Source organism: Empidonax traillii, unplaced genomic scaffold (assembly GCF_003031625.1).
Source record: "Empidonax traillii isolate 1590-97213 ecotype Southwest subspecies unplaced genomic scaffold, ASM303162v1 scaffold267:size678996, whole genome shotgun sequence".
NCBI lineage: Eukaryota > Metazoa > Chordata > Aves > Passeriformes > Tyrannidae > Empidonax > Empidonax traillii.
In genome coordinates, this window is record NW_020955460.1 from 497750 (window position 1) to 513816 (window position 16067).

The 16067-nt window shown below is 52.7% G+C and overlaps 1 protein-coding gene across 1 annotated transcript in view; it reads right to left on the bottom strand.

Annotated features, from left to right (window-relative positions):
- The window catches only part of LOC114060266 (syntaxin-binding protein 4-like), a 37463-nt gene extending 27262 nt beyond the window's left edge, over positions 1–10201 (bottom strand). The window contains exons 1-5 of the mRNA XM_027889632.1: positions 10108–10201; positions 8440–8513; positions 2976–3071; positions 2120–2189; positions 970–1044 (exon numbers count right to left, since the gene is read on the bottom strand). Coding sequence (XP_027745433.1) covers positions 970–1044; positions 2120–2189; positions 2976–3071; positions 8440–8513; positions 10108–10154 — 362 coding nt within the window. The 5' untranslated portion in view covers positions 10155–10201. The remainder of the gene's footprint in view (positions 1–969; positions 1045–2119; positions 2190–2975; positions 3072–8439; positions 8514–10107) is intronic.
- Between the last annotated feature and the right edge of the window lie 5866 nt (positions 10202–16067).

Consider the following 16067-nt stretch of genomic DNA (forward strand, 5'->3'; position numbering starts at 1 on the left):
TGGAAGAGGGTGGGTAAAAAGCAGCCTGTCATTAATAGCAAATAATTCTTCCACCAGTGTATTGCTGTGTCAGAATTAGTCTCACCTCTGTCATTACAGCACTCTCACTGTCCTGTCGAGGCAGGAACTCTCCACAGCGACTGATGGATAAGGAATGAATCCATCACCTCCCCACTAATGGGATGTGGGTGCATTGAGCAGGTGCCTCTCTAACCTTCAGCCACTCACAGCCAGTGCCAAGCCCTGTGGGCCCACAGCCACGCTCTGCTGAAACCCACCCTCATTTCTGTGGCTCCTGGTGCACCTCAGCTTTCCAGACCTGTGTTTCTATTCCAGGGAGAGGATGTGCCACCACATTGTGCCAGATCTTCTGGGCAATGCAAGGAAAGACCCTGCTACTCCTGTGTGTTGGTTCCCACAGCCCTGCCCTCTCTCTTGCTGCCCCACACAGCTTCATCCAGCCAAGACTGAACTCTTTCCTTCTCTTCATGAATCTTCCAAGCCTCTCCAGAAAAACTAAGGTTTTCCAGGGGGCAGCAAGGGGAGAGGTTTCAGGGAGAGGAACCCTTTGGACAAGGAAGATTTTAACATGTCCAGCTGGAACGGAAAAGGAAGATCCTGCTGTCCCTGTATACCTTCATCTGAAGCTCATCACTACACAGCAGAGCTGAGGGAGCTGTGTCACCCTCCAGCCAAGGCTGGAGCTGCCCTGGTCCTGCCTGGCAAAAGGCCTGTGGAAATCTCAGTTTTGGAATGTCCCACAGAGCAGGTACAGTCAGGGCTGGAGCTGGGAACCACCAGCTTGGCTTCCCTTCCCATTCCAGCTCCATTGCGTTCCCACCAGTACAGAGTTACCAAAACCCCTGGGCCACCTCAGTGGCCACCTCAGCGCTCCCCACTCCAGGCACTGTGGCCGTGGGGCCAGCGAGCGCCACGCTGCCCTCCCCGGTGTGACAGGACCCCCCTCACCTGGCGTCGTCGTCGCGGGCTATGAGAAGGCGCATGTGGCTGGTGGCCGACGCCGTCCTCAGGATGTCCACGGCCCTGGAAAACATGGACATGGACACGTCACTGGCTCCCAGCGCTGCCCCACCCAGCTCACCCAGACAAACATCACAGCTGGTGGAAACTGGGCAAGCCCCGTCAGCGACTGAGGGGACAATCCCAGGCAGATGCCCGAGGAACAGGCACGTTCCCTGCTCTGGTTGAGGGGCTGGAGAGCGGCCAAGACACATCCTGGTTTTCCCACTTCTGCAATAATTGAGAAGTCCCTGATAACAAACCTCAGGAGATGCCCATGGGGGTGAGGAAATACCTCCCAGCACACCCGTGGCAGGGGCTTGGAATGAGATGGCCTTTGAGGTCCCTTCCAACTCAAACCATTCCATGATTCCATAATCCCCTCCCCGTGGAAGTTTCCATCTCAGGGACGGCCACTTTCTGGTTCAGAAATACAGGTATTCCCATGGGAGCCAGAGCAGTGTGCCAGGGCCAGGCACAGCCTCCCACAGCCACAGAGGTGTCCTCAGGGACGTCCATCATCAAACTCAGCTGCTCTGTGGCTCTGGGAGCAGGACAATCAGGGTAAGGACAATCCTTATGCTGCTTCCCAAGCATCCATCCAGCACACCATGCAGGAATTAAAGGCAGACAGCGGCCCAGCCCCATCTTTAATGGGAAAGGGGAGCCCCAAGAGTGTCGTTGCGCCTCTGGAGCTGTTAATTATTTTCTTAGTGGGGAGCTGAGGGGCTGGATTGTGGCTCCACAGGGAGTCCCCCACACAGAGCAGCGCTGTCAGGCTTAGGCTCCAGCTAATCTCCTGTGCTGGGAGCTGCAGGGGCTGGCTGGGAAGCTGGAGCAGATGGAGTGGGGGTGCCAGGAGCTGTGTAAAACCCCGGTATTTGGGGGGAAATGTCTGAATATCTCACAAAATACTGTTTGGGTTCACCGGTCTATTTTTACATCAAATCATTTTGGTCTGAGAATTCCCAACTGGGCTCTTGGGAACAGCACAGACAGAGTGATTCCCTGGTGTCCTCCATGCAACCCTCAACCCGAGCCACTTCCCAGAATTACACAAAAGCAACAGGAAAGCCAAATTTCCATTTGGATGTGGTACCTCTCACTTGTAACTCCAATTAGGGAATCTCCATTGACCTCCAGGATCTGGTCTCCTGGCTGCAGGCGCCCTAGAAAAGAAAACTAATGGATAGAAAGCGCAGAAAGTACAGCTTGGAGGGACTGGGAGAGGCTGGGCAGTCGCTGCCTTTGCCCAGAGACAGGATGAGAAATGCTTTGGTCCTTCCGGGGATGCTCGTCCAACCTGTTTTTCAGGATGTCCAGAGATGAAGTTTCTGCAACCTGTGCCAGTGTCCCAGCACTTCCTCTGCTCCGGGAAGTTACGAAAGTAAATACCAAAAAATGCAATGAAGCTTTTTCTTAATTCACTCTGAGGTCACGCAGTTCAGCTGGAGGTCAGGTAGAAAACCATGACTGGCACTTCCACCTGTTCTGGATTAATTTTCCTTTATTGGATGGGAAAATGATGTAACGTTTGGAGAAAAATATCTTGTTTTGGCTTAAGTTCTAACAGGTGAACTCTGCAGACCCCTCTAATACCTACTTATCTGAACATATTCAGAATTAAATCAGTGACCCAGAGCAGAGCTGAATCTGCAAAAGGATCTCAGGTCATTTTGGGACTACAGGCAGTGAGTGGCAGGTGGGGAAGCACAGGCAGCCAAGTGCAGTTGTGGTGTGGCAGAGATGGGAAAAGCTTTGGAGATGCGAAGCAATCGAACACGTGCTGAGAAGCCAATCCAAGGCTGCCACTGAATGTCAGAACAACTGCCACGCTAAAAAAATACCCCCACCGCTGAAAAATCCCTGAGGAACCACCTAAAACATCTAATATGGCAATATATAAAATAAATAGGCTGGACTGGGGCTGTCCCCAGACTCTGTGTTGAACTCACCGTCTGCATAAGCAACACCCCCTGGAAGGATCCGCTTGACATAAACTCCATATTCTTCTCCAGTGAGTTCCTTGATGCCACCGATCACCTTAATACCTGCAGGAAAAGCAGAGCCCAGGACACAAAGGGAGGAGAATCAGTTTCCACGGGCAATCCCAAAGGGATGCAGCCCCAACCCCAAGTTCATGGAACCATGGAATGGTTTGGGTTGGAAGGGACCTTAAAGATCATCCAGTGCCAACCCCCCTGCCATGGGCAGGGACACCTTCCACCAGCCCAGGTTGCTCCAACCTGGCCTTGGACACTTCCAGGGATCCAGGGGCAGCCACAGCTTCTCTGGGCAACCTGTGCCAGGGCCTGCCCACCCTCACAGCCAACAACTCCTTCCCAGTATCCCATCTAGCCCTGCCCTCTGGCAGTGGGAAGCCATTCTCTGTGTCCTGTCCCTCCATGCCTTGTCCCCAGTCCCTCTCCAGCTCTCCTGGAGCCCCTTTAGGCCCTGCAAGGGGCTCTCAGGTTTCCCTGGAGCCTTCTCTTCTCCAGGTGAACCCCCCCAGCTCTCCCAGCCTGGCTCCAGAGCAGAGGGGCTCCAGCCCTGGCAGCATCTCCATGGGCTCCTCTGGAACTGCTCCAGCAGCTCCAGGTCCATCAGTGACAGGAAAGGCTCTTCTCCTGCCATGGATGCCTCAGCCTGTGCTCATTTCTCTGATAAGAACTATCATACAAAACATTCCTGGTGACAAGGATTTCCTACAGGAGACCCATTTCCAGGTGCAACATCTGGGCAGGTTCACTGCAGTGGCTGGGGACACCCCAATGCCCACCCTCCTGCCAGGCCCCAGCAGCATCTCCACCACTGCCTTTGATCTTGCCATCAGGAGCAGCCACTTTTATCAGTGTTTGGATCCAGAAGGAGCACCAGAGGCCCGGAGATGACCCTGGTGCAGCTCTGAACCCCCTCATTGCAGCAGCACAGCTCAGGTACCCTGCTCCCCACAGCCACCGCTCCAGCCACGGGACCTTCCCCTGCTGGAGATGCATAAGCTGGCTGGCAGGAAAAGGTCCAAGAGACTTATTTATCCAGGGCTCATTAAGTCCTACTTCGAAGATCCAGGCTGTGGACAGAAGGATTAAAAAGCCTGGCTTTAATTAACAAATCTCCCCCGAGAGCCGCCGGTCGGGCACTTTGCTGCTCTGGCCGGGAGGGCAGGCTGGGGACAGGCTGTGCCACACAGAGAGGCACTGCCAGTGCCAGCCCAGCGTCCCCCTCCAGCTGCTGATGGGTTGATGGGCTGCCCCGAGCCTTGGTGAGGTCCTGGGTGCACAGAGTGACCCCCTGCAGGAAACTCAAACCCCCCCAGGGGAGCAGAGCACGGCTGTGCCACAAACACGAGAGCCCTTTCTGGAATGAGCAGGAAGGAAGAGGAGCAGACCCTGCATCGGGATTACTAAGGACACAGAACTATTTCCACCCCTGTTTTCCTTCCTTCTATAACCCAGTTTTCACCTGTCTCTAGGGAAAAAGGCCGTCTCTTAAACCACCTTTATATTAGAATTGGATTATTACAATTTTCCAGTTCATTCCTACATGCACCAATTGCTGCTCTTCCCAAGCTAAAAATCCCAGCTCTGTCTGAGTGCTGAGTTTATTCTCTGGGTTTCATGCATTCACCAGGCACCTGTGAGGAGCTGTTTTACTGGCGGAGCAGGGAACTCACAGAGGAACCCCTCAGGAATAGGCACTAATGTTGTTCTTCATTGCATTTTAGACAAAATTCACTCAAATAGGAAATATTGCCCAAAAGGAGTATCTCCAGCAACACAAGACTCCCCAAGGCCTGGGAGCAGGTCAGACACCTGTAAACCAAAACAGAGAGGAGATGCTGCTGCAGCCCCAAAGCTCAGGGACAGAAGGCAAAACCTGCTTATTGCCCAGGATGCTCAGCTGGAAAACTTCTCCCTTCCCAGTGGGAGCAGGGTGGCTGCTGCTGGGCTTTACAGAGACACCCTGGGAGCAGGGTCACACTCGGGATGGGGCTGGGAAACCCTTGGCATTAGAGGTCTTGCAGAGGCAAAGTCCCATCAGTCTCCCTGGATGGGGAGAACACTGGAAGTCCAGCCCAAGCCAAGGTGGTGACTCAAGCAGTCATCCTCTGTCTTTCTTCACATCAGAACATGGAGTAACTGGGAATGATGAGGCACTTTGGACAAATGGTGTCAAAATGTGCACCTGCAGAGGCTCAGCCTCAGCATTCCCAGCAGGACCTGCGTGTGAGCGGCGCCTCCGCCGAGGTATCAAACCAATAATGACTCATTCCCCTTTTGTGGCTGCAAATCAATTGTAATAATGCCTTAATATAGCTGAAGTATCTCCAAATCCTCCTTTATCCCCAACGATGTCATGAGAAAATCCGATCTTGTTATTAAAATCGGCGATTACTCACAGTATTGCTCCAGACACACTCAAACTTCCTGGGGGGGGGGGGAGGAAAAAATCCCTGATTTTTGACTCCCTCGTTGGGCAAGCAGCTGGGTGGTGCCAAGCTCTGCCCACACTGCTCTCCCACCCATCTCCTGGCCAAGGAGGTGCTGTGGGTGCCAGTCCTGCCCCCTAAAATGCACTGGACAGTCCCCACCAGGGCAGGAGGTCTCACCCCTTCCAGGGCTCAGGCCAGGCCATGGGACAGCCCAGGACTGATGGCAGCAAACCCGAATCATCAAGGATTTTGGTGACAGCACCCTGGGAGTATATTTCCTTATCCATTTTATTAACACTTACACCAATCAAATTTCTCTTTGGTGCCCAGTGTAGGTAAATAATGGCTCTCTGATTGTCACAGCATCAAAGTCCCGGTATAATGCTTATTAAGTCATACTTAGGGCCAGATAATCTAGCCTATTTTGGATCCCTCTATTTAATCTTTCCTTTCTGGCAAAGGTCCTGGAGCTGGTGGCCACGTCCCCGGTATTTTCTCTTTTGCAGAATAAAGTTTGACAGCAAAAACTCCAGATGAACTTACTGCCCGAGGCGGTGTTTTCTTTAGACTCTTAACGATCCTATAAATTTCCTAAAGACCCTCAAGCTCCTCTGGTGCCTCTAATCCCGCTCCCACTAATGCCATAGTCGCAGTTCTCGGGCTATAATCTCACCTGCTCCAGGCTCCCTGTTCCACAGGTCAGGGGGTGTCCTGGCTAATCTGGTTGTTTAGCCCAACTGGGATCATCTCTGGAGCATCCTGACCCCACCGGCTGCCGCCCGGAGAGGCTGCCCTGGCCTAAGCCAGCAACGTTCAATTACATTTCCCTTAATCCCTCTGTTGATCTTGTGGCCCTGGCCAGCTTTTTCTGTCTGGAGGAAGGGACAGATTGGAGGTGAATCACTCACTGCCCTGTCCTAAGAAGATGAAGGTCAAGATAATGGGATCTCTCTCAGTGTTTCTGAGAAATGCTTCTTAATCAGCACTTCCCTTTGATGGCTATTCTGTAATTCCAGGTGCAGGTTTTAGGAGCTGCCAGTAACCCCTTTGAACTTCTGCTGAAGTTCACTTGTGGGTTTCTACCTAAAGCCACAGAGCAACAGACCCGGGGCCAAACGCTGACCTGCCACGCCAGCACCGAGCAGGTGATGCTGCTCCAGGGGGACTCTGCTGGAATGGCACCTGCAGCTAACCAGGAAACTCAGGAAGGAGCTTTATTCCCCAGAAAAAAACCCCATACTCTGAGCAGCTACACCTACAGCAGACACGGGGATCCAGCAGGCACCGCTTGGTCCTCAGCAGAGAGTGATGGTCAAGCTGCCAGAGGGCAGGGTTAGATGGGATACTGGGGAGGAATTCCTCCCTGTGAGGGTGGGGAGGCCCTGGCACAGGTTGCCCAGAGAAGCTGTGGCTGCCCCTGGATCCCTGGAAGTGTCCAAGGCCAGGTTGGACGGGGTTTGGAGCAACCTGGGCTGGTGGAAGGTGTCCCTGCCCGTGGCAGGGGGTTTGGAATGAGATGAGCTCTAGGGTCCCTTCCAACCAAACCAGTTTGTGATTTCTGGAGGAGGATCCCTTGTCTTGGGTGTTTCAAACCTCACAGAAGAGGATGAAGACAGGTGATGATGGCATTAGAAAATCCACACTGTTACACCTTCCTGCAGCACATCACAAGATGCTGTAGAGGGTCTACAAGAGCCTGCAAAGACCCTCTGGCCACAAACTGGGGGAAAGGAGAGCAGCTGGAGCATGTGAAGGGGCTCCCAGTGGCTGCCACATCTGTGTACTCCTTCCACAGGTCAGCAACAGCCCCAACAGGCTTTCTTGGGTCTTCTCCTTTAACAAGCTAATCTAACCCAGCAGCTAAAATCTCATCAACTCAACCAAATCCACCTCCTGGAGATTAAAATATCATATTCAGCGAGAAAAGACATTTTCCTGAGCTCCTGTGAACCTCATGAAGCTCCTGACCAAGGGAAGAGTCAGCAAAGCCATTTCTCCACGGCAGAAAGTCCCATTAGCCCAGAGCTGGAAACATCCAATAATTAATCTATCGTTAATCTCAGGTCTCAGGAAACCTGCAGTTGTTTCTCTGGTGAAACTTCTCAGGAAGGGTCCCCAGATGGTCACAGAGACCTCCCTGAGGGGCCAGCAGCTGCTCTGCAGGAGGATGGGCTGCACTCACAATTGAGTTATGGGGGAGACTGCAAAGTGGAGCCCAAGAGATTCTGATGCAGGACAACAGATTTTTATAAAGTCCACGGCAAAGCAGCAGTATTTATGCTGCTGGATATATAGAAGTCAGATGAGATGCTCTGCTGGATTCCTTTGGGCTGAGTGTCGTGAACCTGGGACTTTCTGCTGGACAGAACCCTCTCTTTTCCTTTCTCTTACATGCTTTGATGTTCAGAGCACTGTGGAAGGACACCTGAGTCACTGGGTGCTCATACCCTTCACCTCTGGACCAAACTTTCCCCAAAAAAACTCGTACAGCCCAGTCCCCAGGAGAGCTGCAGCAGCTTGCATTGTCCATCAGGGTGATTTCTGGGGGGAAGGGGGAAAGTCTGCAGCAGGACAGGGGCAGGTGACTGGGAAGTGCTGGGAATTCTATTCTATTCTATTCTATTTATTTATTTGTTTGTTTAATTAATTAATATAATTTTTTATTTTTTTTTTAAATTCAGGAAATCCTGTAAAGCCTTTCCCCCCCCTCCTGCTCAAGAGAGATGTTCTGGCCCTGAGCTCCTGCACAGCTCTCAGCACTTGGGCTGCTCACCCTTGACATGAAATTACTTGGGATTTTGATACAATTTTAACATCCCAGCTGCAAAAGGTGCTATCAGATGCTTGGCACAGGCAGGCCCAGCAACCAGTGCTTTGGTGAGAGATCAGACTGTCACATGGGGAGCCACATCACAACACAGGGACCGAGGAGATGCTGGAGCTGCCCCAGCCCACCCTGATGTCCCTCGTGGAGGGTCTGCACTCACCCAGCCCGTTTGCACAGTCGTAGAAATCGAAGCAGTGCACGGTTCGATCCATCCCATACGGTCCCATGAGTGTCCTGGCAGAGAGAAGAGGAGCATCTTTCTGTCACAGGCTGCAAGGACACAACCAACACCCACAAGCACATCCTCCCTGCCCCCCCAGACCCGCTCCACACACCCCTGCAGACACACAGCGTGAGGGCCACGGCCCCACACGTTACACCCACACTGGGGCAAAAATCAACCCCCTCCCAGCCCCGCCCCCCCCCGAAGTTTACACAGATAAATGAGGGGATCTGTGCAGGGCTGGGCATCATCCTCCCCACCCAGCAAATCTGATGGACCTGTCTGTGATTCATTACCTCAGATTATCGGGGCTGGACAGCTGTCCAGCTCCCGGGAAATGAGATCAGAGCTCGGACCAATGTTCTGGGAATAAACCAGTTTCACAAATACAGGCAGCCTGGAACGAAGACAGCCGGGCACAATCTGCTCCTCGAGGTTTGTAATGTGGGCAGGGGGTCTGGAAAAGGGGGATGCAAGATCTGCTGAGCCGCTTCAAGACCCTGCCTGGCCGAGTGGAGGGTGGGAGCTCTTCTCATCACAAGCCAGAGATCATACACCTGAGATTCCCCCTAGGCAAGAAACTCTCCCAAACACCCCAAAGTCTCCCCCTAAACGCCCTCAGGCAAGGGGGGTGTCCCAAATGAATGACCCCAAAAACAACCAGTCCCACTCTGCCCCAACTGGGGGTGTCAGACTCCAAACCCGGGACCGCTGGTGCTTCTCCTCTGTGGGTGGCCCGTGGTGGTCACCCCCGTGAGGATGGTGAGCCTTCATCTGAGAAACCCAGAGCCAGACAAGCCCCGAGAGTGACTCCCAAAACACTCCCCAGGATTTAAGTTGCAAGAGAAAAGGTGTTTCCAAATGAATATCAGGTCCCAGATCTGAACACAGATGAGGAGGAACAACGCCATGGAAAACAACTGGCTCCTCTGAGTCCAGCAGGACGCAGGATAAGAAAAAACTGTGAGGACTTTTCTTCTCAGGAATCCAAAATAAGACCAAAAACATCAAGCTATTCTGCAAAGCCAGCAACACCCCCTTCTAAGATTCGAACTGGAAGCTTTTTCTCCCTGTTATAAAAATGCTCCTCCTGGATATTCTCGCACTGTTTCGCGTATCCAAGACCGAACAAACCACTGACCGCATCTGGCTGTCAGAAAACGGAGCTTGAAGACACCCCAGGAAGCCAGAGCAGCCCTGGGCCCTGGCTGGTTCAAGTAACCACCCAGGATTTTCAGAGTATTTGGAGTAAATCACCGAGGAAATTCCGCCGGGGGTGAACAGGAGCAGCGCAAACCGGGCTGGGACGCGACAGACGGGCGGCGGTTCGGCGGAGCAGATGCCTCCTTGATACAATCAGCTCTTATCCCGGACAGATGCACGGACAGGGAGCAGCAGCAGCAGCAGCAGCTTTGCTGATGCCAAAGACACACAGACCCAACCCCAGGGGCTGGGGAAAGTGCCCTTGGCTCCTTCTGCTGCATTCACGCCACCCCTGCCACCCCACCCTGCTCCCGGAGAGCCACGGCAGAGGAACCTCGGCTAGAGGGGCTCCCCAGGGCTGCCATTCCCTCCCCATTCCTGCCCCGGGCCAGGGGGGATTACCTGCTGATGATGATGGCTCCCTTGTAAAGGATAGAGACTGCGGGCATCTTGCTGGCGGTGGCAGCCTGGCCCTGCCAGGCACCAGCCCCTCGGATTTGGCAGGAATCCGTTAAAGTGATGGGGGGGAAAAAAAAACAAACAAAAAACACCAACAAAAAAAACGGGAAAAAAAAAAAAAAAGAGGGAGGTCGGAGGGAGTCACGTGGTCTCCCTGTATGCATGTTAATTCCACCCAACATTAACACAGATCAGCTGGAAACATCCCCAACTTTAGATTAAAGCTTACGCAAGCCAAAGCCAAGGCTGCCCATCGTGAGCGCCTTCCCACAGCGGGGCAGGGGCTCGGCCACCCCTCCCCCAGCAGGGCTGGCCCCTTCCTCGTTAGCACAACGGGCTAATTATTTGGGTGCATCGCATGGAAGACCCTCCCCCCCCCCCCCCCCAGGGATGGAAGGGCAGCATTCGGTGCAGGACTTGTGTGCTCTGCCTCCCTAAAGGATTAAAATCTGCAGCAAAGCTTTGGAAGTAATAACAGACTGTAGCACTTAGGGGTTTAGGGTGGTTGTTGTTGTTGTTGTTGTTGTTTTTTCTTTCAGCATCTTTTCCAGCCCACAGCATTTCCTTCTTACTGCAAAGCAAGTTCAGCTGTTCCACTGTCTGCTGGGAGGCTGGAACTGGGATTTGCCCTTGAACAGCCTCTTCTACCCCTGTCTTGATGCACATCATCCAGGGAGAGGCGCAGGACCCCCACTTTGTGGGATGTGGGGATGGAAGGATGAAAAAAGACTATTTAAGGTTGGCCAGCGAGCAGGGACGGACCTACAACAACCTCAGGGCTTGGCAGGAGCAGGGCTGTGATCTTGGTGGAAAAGGTTTGGTGATCTTCCTTGAGAAGACAAATCATCTGGAAATACATTCCCCTGGAGCTGCAGGAGGACACAGATCCTGCATCCCAACCAGCTCCGGGGGACATCTGAGGTCACAGGAAAGCTCTTGGCCCTGACTCCATCGACACTGTCCTCCTTGTGCTGTTCCCACACCATCTCCACAGGCTCCTGGCCAGGCCCCATTAGTGGCACTTGACCTCGTTAGCTGAGCATCATCAGATGTGGACGTGCTTGCTTGGGGCTGCAGACCCTTTGCCAAATAATTCCTTGAGGCTGAGGCTGTTGGATGGTACTTTTCCCGTGTGTGAACAACCAGTTCTATCAGCAGGAGCTCCCCCGATGGCCGTGTGAAGCCTCACAAGTGCTTCAAAAAAACGACAAATGGGAAAAGCTCTCCTCCATTTTAATCACTTTTTTTTTTTCTTTAATGGCTGCCATGGAAGGCATTCAGATGAAATATTAAAAGTCTGAACTAAAGACTAAACCTTTAGGTGACCAAAACTTACCTAAAAAATGGTGCCACCCAGACATCAGACGTAGACGTGTCTGGCGATGCATTTACACCCCCCCCAGCAAGACGTGACCACACCTAGGCCATGTCTGAGTCAAGGATTTGGCCAAACCAGGCCAAGCACGAGGGTTGCAGGTGGGGCCATGTCCCAGACTCTTGGTTCAGCCTTCACTGCACCAAGAGCCTCAAAACCTGCTCGTCCTCACAGCGACCCGAGGTCAGGGAGATAGATGTTCTTTCTCCTGCCATCCTGTGGACAATTACCAGGGCATAGAGAGCCAAAAATTAAGGCAGGAGGGTCCAACACCTACTGGACCTCTAGTTCTGGAGAAAGTGACTCGTTCAAGGCTCACCAGGAGGTTTTGTGGCAGAGCACAGACATGGATTCAACCCTGGGGTGTGGTGACCTTCCGTCTGTGCCTGTTCTGTGGGAGCTGCTCCACACCAGGGCACAGCTCCTCGAGGGGCAGGAGTGTCCTGGCACCACACTCAGCGTGGGGTGACATTTTTGGGCAGCTAGGCTGTGAATGGATGCCCGAGCAGCTCTCACCCACCAGCCACTTACACTAATGATCACACTCCAGGTCCTCTAATGCACCAACACAGAAAGAGACAATTTCCATCCCACCACCAAAATACAACGTGCAGCCTTCTGAGGTCCTTGGAGGCTCTCCTGATGCATGGTCACATCATTACACCTTTGATTCATGGGCCAGAGCCTTGGCTGGAATAAATCAGGGCTGCTGAAGGGAAGGGATGACACAAGCCCTGGCACAGGTTGCCCAGAGAAGCTGTGGCTGCCCCTGGATCCCTGGAAGTGTCCAAGGCCAGGTTGGAGCAACCTGGGCTGGTGGAAAGTGTCTCTGCCCATGGCAGAGATGGGACTGGATGGGCTTTAAGGTCCCTCCCAACCAAACCATTCTGTGATTCCATGAGGTGACCTCTTTGACCAGCTTCAGAGGGGCTGCAGGAGAGCTGATGGAGCCAGGCCAGCCCAACCCAAAACACGCAGGAAAACGGGAAAATTTCCCTGCCTGGCAATTCAGCAATTCACCCACCATGGTTTCTGCATCTCAGGGAACAATTTGCACTCTCAACATCAAGCAGATGGGTCTGACTGGGGTCTGGGTGCTCAGCACCTTCCTCAGCAGACCAACCACGGGCTTCCTCATCCTTCCCACCTGCTTTGCACCATCCGGGTGGGATGTTCCAATGAACCACGCGTTTGACCAGGAGGTGGTAAAGTAAATGGAAATGGAATCCAAGAGGCCCTCAGGGAAGAGGAACAGTGCTCAGCTTATGTCCAAACACACAGATCCTTGATTGTTTCCTCCAGAACACAGTCTGACCCCAAAAGCATCAGACGTTCGTGCTGCTCCTGCTGATTAATGTCTGTCCTACTGGAGAAAGTTTCAGCAAAAATGTTTCAGAAGATTTTCAGAGTATTAAAACCTGGAATCACATTCAGAAAGGGTTTATAACCTGCCCAAGGGTCCCAGCCCTGCTCTGTATAGCCAGTGTTGAAGGCAAACGTCCCACTGGCAAAGGGGATGTGTCGTGTGCTCAAGCTCTTTACGGAGCTGGGACCCAGCTGAGTAACTCAGTAAATCCAGGATTCTTACTCAGGGAACCACCAGTGTGAGACTTTAAATTTATGAATAAATGAGAGAATGGAAGGACTATGAATTAAGTACAGACTCACCCCATGGGGCTGGACAGCAAATAAACACGTACTTCACTTGTATGTCCACTTTTTCATTGACTGCTAGAAAAATTAGGAAAACTCACTGAACTCACTGAAAAACGGATTTTTTTCCAGTGGAAAAGTTATTTTTGCTTGAAAAATGTATTTTTAATAGACAAAGGTGAGAGAACACTACCATGTGTAGTGCTGTTTCCCAAGCAGAGCTGGGAAATGGTAAGCGGAATCAAAACAAGGCTCAGAGCAGAAGCAGATTTAAAAAATGCTGACATAGCACAAGTCAGGTGCGTTTCCAATACGTTTTTCTGAGAGATCATAAAGGGCAAAGTGTGGGAGAGTGAAACTGGGAGCGCAGGGGAGAGGCACAGGAACCACTGCCAAGAGGAAGCAGGTGGAGAAGGTGATGTATTTGGCTTTCAGAGAGAAAAAAGCTGAAGAGGATGGCTGAAACAAGCACAGACAACAGTAAGGTTGTTTCTTCTCAGAACTCAGGTCTCCCTTTGTCCTTCCTACACAGATGACAAGGAAACAGTGCTGGGAACAGCTGGACTGGGAGGGGAGGTGATGGGTTTAAAGTCATTGGGAGCGTTGGCATCGCATGATCAGCGTGTCCAGCAGAAAATGCAACACTGCATGGGAAGATGTCACTCAAGGCTCATCTCTTGTGAAACACACTTCTATTTGAAACTGAGGGGTTCCCTGAGTGCTCTCCCCAACCAAACAGCCCTTTGCATCCTGCCTGCTCGGGTGGGGTCATCTCCAGGTCATGTTAAGTCCACACAAGCAATGAGTAGAGCCATGAGTCTCCTCAGTTATTCCAGCCCCAACACTGAGGCTGAAACCCAGGAACCAGGTGTGGGGAGCAGCAGAGCCCAGGCATGGCCAGACCCCGTGGGGATGCCCCAGCCTGGTCAGGCCCCAAAGGGAGCATCTCTGAGTGAACCAGGTGATTAGGCCAGGACCAAATCACCCCAAACAGAGGGTGGATCCCAGGCAGGATCCTGAGCTGGGTGAAGCGGCAGCACGAGGGTGGCAGGGCTGGGGCGGGAAGGATGTGCTGGCATCAGCATCACCCAGCCCACAGGGAGCCTCAGTGCGTGGCTGAGCAGGGGAACAGGGCCCGAGTAGGTTTGCGTGGGTGGGCATTAGAGGTGGGAAGATATCCTGCAGTGGCAGCGAGATCTGTCTGAGGGCTTTCGGCTCCGCAAAGCGGCATTAAGGAGGGTGGGGGTGGGAGGGTTCACCTCGGCAGGGCACTGTGTCACGGGCTCCGCCCACGTCCCACCAGGAGCTGCAGTGGGAGCCCAGGGCTGCCCAGGCAGCACCGGGAACGTCGGATCGTTAGTCAGTAAGTTCATTTCCCGACAACACAAAATTAGCGTGGGCTGCAGAGGCATTTCCATCTGATTAGAAGGGAGAAAAACGCAACTGTGCTGCTTGCAGGATCAGCTACAGAGCACTGGGAATAAATCAAAAAATGCATCAGCTGCTCTGGAGCTGGGAAGGAGCTGCCCACAGTGACAGTGCACCCACACAGTGTTTCCACAGTTCTACCCGTGGAGTCACTTCAGATGAGCTCTTGAGATCAGGGACGCTCATGAACAAGTCTGAACAGAAGAGAGAACAAATAATGAGGTTGGAAGGAACCTCAGGGATCATCTGGTCCAACCTTTCTTGTCAAAAGCATGGTCTAGATAAGACAGCCCAGCACCTGCCCAGCTAAATCTTCAAAGTATCTGAAGGATCCACCACCTCCCTGGGGAGATGATTCCAATGGCTTATTGTTCACATTGTGACAGGTTTTCCTCTTGTGTCCAACTGGAATCTCCCCAGGAGCAACCTGTACCCAAACAAAACCATGCTGCTGAAATTGCTGGCAGCAGGCAGGTCCTGTGAGGAGCACCCAAGGACAGGCAGCTCCATGGCCTCATCCCTGCCCTCAGCATCAGCATCTCGCCAGGAACCACCTCCAGGTGGGCAGGGGGGTGGCAGCAGGTGAAGTGATGCTGCCAGCCCTGGATGGGTGACACTGCTCCTCCAAACATGGGACATCTGCCCCATGAACCAGCACCCCCAGGCCACCACGACCATGGGCAGGTGGAGATGCCACCTCTCACTGCTGGCCAGGCTTTTCTGTTCTTCCACCCCTTTTACCATCTTCCTCTAAACTTCATCCCCATGTTCCAATATTCTTCTCAGACAGTGGATTTATTCAGCCTGAGGGATTCATCCCTTTGCTGTCTGAATGCCAGGTCTCTGCTGCCCGTCACCTCCACCCTGGTGGGGACAGGGGCTGATCCCACCTGAAGATTACACATCAAGTCAGCAGAGGTGGAGCACTCTCTGGAGGTGCTTCTTGTCCAGGATGCAGACAGTCAATCCATGAGCACCTGCCTGCCAGAGGTGCTCTCCAAGACTTCTTGGGAAAGACTTCTGGGGCTTGGAAAGGTTAGACCACAACAAGGGGTTTCAACTATTTTCCAGTGGATGTCAACATGCAGCTCTTCTTGTGCTGCTCTAAAAGGTTTTGGTTGAGGAAAAGGCAAAAAGGGCCTCTTCAATTAGCCTGTCTCACAATAACCAGGAAAAGAGGCTGTTTCAAGTGGAAGAGAGGTCAGGCTTGGTCTGCCAGAGGTGTTTGGCAAAGGGGTTTATTCCAGAGCCCCGTACCTGGCTGAGATAAATGTCCCCCATCCAGCCCAGCCCTTGAATGTACCCACTTGAGATGGGGATTAACACAATTTAAATACAATCACGTGGGAAAGCTCAAACAGGGTCCTTCATTTTGACCCTGGGAAGACCAAGGCGTGGTCACATCTCTCACAGGAGGAAGCCTTCCTCCCTCCTCCTCCTCCTCCTC